Genomic DNA, 6410 nt, shown 5'->3' on the forward strand with positions numbered 1-6410 from the left:
TTCACCTCTGGTTCCTGCAGACGCTCCAGAAACATCTTTGGGTCCAGATCCAGAAGTTGTGCAACTTGCATGTAATTCCATAGAAATAAACACAGAGTCCCATGAAGTCTTTATTAAGTGGCAGTAAATACAAAGTTGAGGTCATGCTTGGCGTGCAGCCGGCGGCCGCAGCTGACTGCCATTAGGGTTTCAGGTTCCAGCGGCCGGGCCGTTAAACCGAGGCAGGAACTTAACGAGCTTCATGTGGGAGTGCTGGCTTTTATTGTGGTGCGGCGTCAGAGCGAAGACAGGGAACCAGAGGAACACAAGGCCCACGCTGCTGATACATGTGTGTGTGTGTGTGTGTGTGTGTGTGTCCTGCAGGACGGAGAGGTGATCGGCATCAACACTCTGAAGGTCACGGCGGGGATCTCCTTCGCCATCCCGTCAGACAAGATCAGGCAGTTCCTGGCCGAGTCACACGACCGGCAGGCCAAAGGTGCGGGACGCCCAGCGGACACCTCCCTGTGGCCTCTGTGAAGCCCCTTTTCTCATTTGCATAATTTGCATAAATTATGTCAAAATTAGGTCAAAAACAGGAAAAACAAAACAGCTTTATTTGCACTTTAAGTCGTTTTAGAAAGATGATCTTAGAGTCTCAGTCTGTGGTTTCATGTGCAGAAATTCATCTCTTTCCAAAACTAAATCAGGCCTTTCCTCAGGAGCAGAATTTGCATAAATTATGGAGCCTAAGAATTCGTCTCGAAGCAGGAAAAGGTTATATTTGTGCTTTGAGTCTGTTTAGAAAAGCGACCTGAGAGTCTCAGTCTGGGTCCTGCAGCCTTTCCTCATCAGCAGAATTTGATCCCCATCCATTTAAAAAGCAACATGATATTTGATATAACTAGATTTTTGTTTATTTATGAATTTATTTTATTTTATTTTTTACCTCTGGACATCACAAACGCAGATTTAGAGTCTTGGATGGTCTTTGTGAGACGAGAGGAGTGTCCGTGTGTTCACAGTCACTTCATCTCACTTCCTGTTGTTTTGCAGGTCAAGCGGCGCCCAAGAAGAAATACATCGGCGTGAGGATGATGACGCTGACGTCCGCGTGAGTCACGGCCGGCTACACACACACTCACACACTCACACACTCACACACACATTGACACAGTGATGCTGCAGTGCTGCAGTGGGGTTTCTGCCAGCAGATGTCAGCCTTTAAGCTCCTGTTGACTGTGGACGGGCCTCTCCTTTCAAATTAAAACCCCTGCTGTCTCTCATTAGAAATGCATTCACATTTACCACCTCATGATGGTAGGATCTCACTTCAGCATTAAATGGATGGATAAATAAAATCTACAGTTGCTTATTAACTCCTTGAAACCTCAATGAAACCTCCTTTGTCTTTGTCTTTCTAATACAAATTTAAAAGGAACATGCTTCTTTAGAAAATGAAGATGCTCTTTGTTTTATTTTTTCTTTTTTCTTTCTTTCTTTATTTTGTCCAAAAGCTAACAATTTTTAAATAGCCTTTAAATATTTTTTTTTTTTGTTGTTGTTGTTTTGATGTAATTTGTAACATTTTTTCTTTTTTATTATTTTATTTTTATTTTATTTATATTTTTTTTACACATTTCTTTGGTTTTCTTACTTTTGTCCTGTAAAGAAAATCTTTTTTCCCTCCATTACTAAAGCAGCAACATATATATTATAATATTATACATAATATATTTTTTTGTGACAAGAAATGCAGTGAAGGTTCAGATGTTTATGGAGTGAAAGTGAAAAAAAAAAGAGACTTTCATACTGAACATGGGTGGCGACCCCATCAAACCATGACCTCAGCCTTAGATGCCGGCCGCCAGGCCCCGCCCACAGCCTGCGGCGAGCGCAACGCCCAATACTGCCCCTCCAAAGTGCGTCACCCTGGCGTTTGGTTGGGAGGTGCTGGGGGACACGGGGGCACTAGGGGACACTGGGGGACAATAGGGGGTGCTGGGGGACACTGAGGGGGCGTTGGGAGGTGCTGGGGGGCACTGAGGGACACTGAGGGGCGTTGGGAGGTGCTGGGGGGCACTGGGGACACTAGGGGGCGCTGTGCGTGCAGGTTGGGTGCGGTCGTGGCGGTGCCGCTGAGCTCGGTGTGTCTCTGTGTGTGCAGGCTGGCCAAGGAGCTGAAGGAGCGGCAGGCCGACTTCCCGGACGTCACCTCGGGCGCGTACGTCATCGAGGTCATCAGCCGGACCCCCGCCGAGACGTGAGTGACATCTTATCTGCACAAAACAATAACTCACCCAAAGAGTCAGGATACTTTTTTACTTTTTTACTTTTTTTTTTTTTTTTTTTTTTTTTTTTTTGGTGGAGCTCATACGTCTTATTCTGTGATGAAACGTCCCACATGTGGAAAAACACGGCAAGAATGGAAAAATATTACAGATGTCAGCTGGAATGTAGAAATGACAGCACTGCCAGGCGTGTGCACTTCACCAACATGTAAACACACTCAGCCAATAACATGATCAATAATCCTTCAGCACATTCGCTTTTCACCGGTCAGTGCTGTTTGAGCTGCACAGGACCGGAATCAGTCAGTTAAATCAAACTGTCCTCACTTCTGATTGGTCGGTGAGGTCGTCCAGGGGGTCGCGCTGTTGAGCATTTGTGCGTTTATGAATCCCACTGGAGTTCTGGACAAGACAAGGCACACCTTGCCCAGAACTCTGGTGCGGTCACATGGCTGTGCAGTGAAGCAGCTGCAGTGTAACCAGATGGAGTGTCTCCACCTTGTGGCAGAGAGACGTTACAACACTCAGTTTCACTGGATTACCAGAGATACAGGGAGATGCTCCACCTGCAGGGGGCGACGTGGAGGCTAAACAGAGTCAGATGAACAGTTCCTGATCAATATCTGGAATCAAATGGACTGATCAGGTTATAGCATTTAGCCCCACTGACCGACGCATATTCTACGCTGTTTAGCAGGGGCTCAGTGCTGCCCCCCGGTGGACACAACACTGAACTGCAGCCTGTTCTCCTGTTTTAACGGCAGGGTAGACGGGGTAACATAACAATCTTTTTTTAAATTGGTATTTAATTATGTGGTTATGTTTTTTAAAAATTAACATTTTAATGAGTTTTTGTAGCATCTGCCATGATGTAGAGATAAAATCATATACGTTTGTTTCATCTACAGTAAACAACCAAAGCTGAATCAAATTTTGAGTAGGACAGAAGTTGAAGGAGAAAATAAAGCAGGAAGTGGATGTGGCTCAGATATTAATTTGTACAAACTTTGATGTCATTTATTCACACAGCCTAACCTGCCGGCTGGTAACTGGGTTTGTGAAGTCATTTTAAATGAGTACTTGGCCTGGTTTGTGTGACTCTCGCCGTGTGCGAGGGCGGGGTCGAGCTCCTGCAGGTTTGCACGCTCGCCGCCACAGAAGATGTTTTTTTGTCTGGGGAAAGTTTTTTCTGGCCACATGAGAAGCTGTTTGCCTGGAGGCCCCAGCTGAGGAAACAGCAGCAACAGTTTGTTTTCTTGTTGTCTGCTATTTGTTGTTTTTTCTTTTTGGTGCTGATCAGAGTCGGGGTCGGCATCTGAGGCCACCGTCTGGTTTGGAATCTCTCTCTGAACGTCACGACCCAAAACACATGAAAACTTCACCGCTGCCTCGGAAAAGGAAATAAATGCGGAGATAAATCCAGAAACATGGAGCTGATCCAAGTCCCTCTGACAGGGGGAGAGAACAAACTGCTGGCACTGCAAACTGTTACTGCAGTACAAGTACTGTTCCTCTGCTGGTATGTGACTGCAGTACAAGTACAAGTGCTGTTCCTCTGCAGTAAAAATCTCCTGCAATAAAACTACAAAGTGTCTCATTTTCTATATGGTTCTCGCTGCAGTTTTTTATTTTGAAGCTTTCATTGTTTTTATTATTTTATGTATAATAATACATTTATCTGATTCTATTTCTATTCTTTTATGCTGCTACTATTGCTTTTATTGTTTTTAGTTGCTTGTTAAATAATTTTTTTTACTTTTTAATACATATTTATGTTGCCTGTATTGTTTTATTGTTTTTAATTTATTAATACTCACTAATTTATTACACTTCATTATATATATATATATATATATATATATATATATATTTTTTTTTTTTTTTTTTTTTTTTTTTTTTTTCTATACCTTTTAGTATTGACTGTATTTTACTCTGTTGTATTTTAGTTTTTAGCTCCAGTGTTTTCCTCATGGGGGCCCTCCACACTGGGAGCTGTGTCTGGCCTGCCTGCAGGGGGTGCTGTCCTGGGGCCTGTCCTGGCCTGGATGGTTGGGGGCCCTGTTCCATGGCCTTATGGCTGTGGTGTGGGCTCCTGTCTGTCTGGGTCGGGGTGGTCTCTGTGGTGGTGCCCCCTGTAGTCGGGGGCTGGGACGCCTCTCGGTGTGGATGGCTCCCAAAGAATGAATGGTGTTTCCTCATCTGGTCCCTTAGTGCTCAGCCATGTTTCATTTTATCTTTTGGTTGGGTTGGGGTGTGGTGGGGTGTGGTGGGGTGTATGCCTGGAGTGTATGCATGTGTGAAATATGTTGTACTTGTGTGTGTGTGCGTGTGTGAGTGAGTATGGGGGGTGGGGGGTTTGGGTTGTATGTATTTTAAAGTAAAGCACTTTGTGTTGCATTTGTTTTATGTATGACAGGTGCTATATAAATAAAGTTTGATTTGATTTGAATTGATAATATAAACAGTAGGAATATAATAATAATAGTACTAATAATAAAGTAATCCACAGTAAAGGAGGCGTGATGCCCGAGCGCGGCGCTAACGTTGGCTCTTCCTCTCTCTCTGCGACAGTGCCGGCCTGCGGGAGAGTGATGTCATCATCAGCATCAACGGCCAGCGAATCACCTCGGCCAGCGACGTCAGCGCCGCCATCAGGCAGCACGAGGCGCTGAAGACGGTGGTGCGGCGAGGGAACGAGGACGTCATCCTCACCATCGTCCCGGAGGAGATCGACCCCTGACCTCTGCGTCCCGCCCCCGTCCCCCCTTCCCCTCCCCGAATCTGAAATCAGTCGACCAATCCAGAGCTGGCTCTCAGTGTTTTTCAACCAATCATGAACACTTTGAAAAACCGGCAACCAATAGGGGTGTGTGTCTGGGGCCACGCCTGCGTTCAAGAACTTGTAATTAATACTACTTCTACTACTATTCTCCCATGCTATAATGCACACACACACACACACACACACACACACACACACACACACACACACACACACACACAGATGCCCTGGGAACTGAAGCTTCAAAGTTTTTCGTCCCTCTTTTCATTTTGGATGTTTTGTATTGTACTAACAGCGAGCGGTGACAGAGGGTCTAACACGGTTCTGTTTCGTTGTCGATGGGATATTTTTTAAAATAGTGTTTTGTGTCTGTGTTTGACGACAATTTTCATAAAGGGAATAAAATTATTTTTAAAAGTGTTGTCTTTCTTTCTTTCTTTCTTTTTTCTTTTTTTTTTTAGCAGTGTTGATGTCCTAAGTGTTGGTTTCAACTTCACTGTTAATCTGGTTCCTATGAACTCTCATGTTCCCTTAGATTTGCCCTTAAAGGAGCATTCCACTGATTTTGAATGTTTGGTTCATTTACTACAATTACTCCACATTTACTGTAAACAATTTATCAAATCATGCAATTTTTGATTGAAGCAGCCGCCTTATAATGCTCTGCTTCTGCGGCGAACAAAGTCCTGAACATTCAGAAACCACACAGCTGATAATTGGCTGTGGAAAGTTTCCCTGGGCACTATTTTCCCTGGCGGAGGAGGAGGAGGAGGAGGAGGAGGGAGCGTTTCCAACTCAGTCGCCAGAATAAAATGATGCCATTTTCACATTTGTGCAAACCGACAAATACATTGAAATGTCAACATTTCTGAACCAATGATCCGTTGTGCATCAACACAGCTCTAAAACCCCACTGCTCGCTTTGGGAGGAGATCAGCAGGAACGTTCTGGAGAGAAAACTCTGAACTTGTGTCTCCTCCATGTTGTGTCTCTGCTGAGGCTCCGTCACTGTGACTCTGAGGGAAATATTCAAAACCTGTTTTATGGCTGCAGAATCACATCACATAGAAAAGAGTTCAGCAGCTCACGTTTGGGATCTTCGGAAACCTCCAGATCTCCTCTAGAGTTCACAGTAAAAGTTCTGTGGGTTTGGACAGATCCCCTTTGACCGGCGAGTGTTAGACGCCAGGGCTACAAACTATGATTTTCCTGAAACTCCTCTGAAAAGTTGCCTGGCGAATGCAGCGTGAAATGACTGAACGAATGAAGGGAGGAATGTTATTTCGTGTCTTGCGGACGACCCGTCCCGTTTGGGATTATGAGACACCGAAATCAGAAATATACAGTACAACCAGTCT

At 44.6% G+C, this 6410-nt stretch overlaps 1 protein-coding gene across 1 annotated transcript in view; it reads left to right on the forward strand.

Moving 5' to 3' along the window:
* Positions 1-5474, forward strand: part of htra1b (HtrA serine peptidase 1b) — a 34559-nt gene extending 29085 nt beyond the window's left edge. The window contains exons 7-10 of the mRNA XM_030077217.1: positions 364-478; positions 1036-1093; positions 2147-2242; positions 4842-5474. Of these exons, the coding sequence (XP_029933077.1) occupies positions 364-478; positions 1036-1093; positions 2147-2242; positions 4842-5010 (438 nt within the window). The 3' untranslated portion in view covers positions 5011-5474. The remainder of the gene's footprint in view (positions 1-363; positions 479-1035; positions 1094-2146; positions 2243-4841) is intronic.
* The last annotated feature ends 936 nt before the right edge of the window (positions 5475-6410 follow it).

This window comes from Myripristis murdjan, chromosome 19, assembly GCF_902150065.1.
Source record: "Myripristis murdjan chromosome 19, fMyrMur1.1, whole genome shotgun sequence".
In the NCBI taxonomy this organism is placed as follows: domain Eukaryota; kingdom Metazoa; phylum Chordata; class Actinopteri; order Holocentriformes; family Holocentridae; genus Myripristis; species Myripristis murdjan.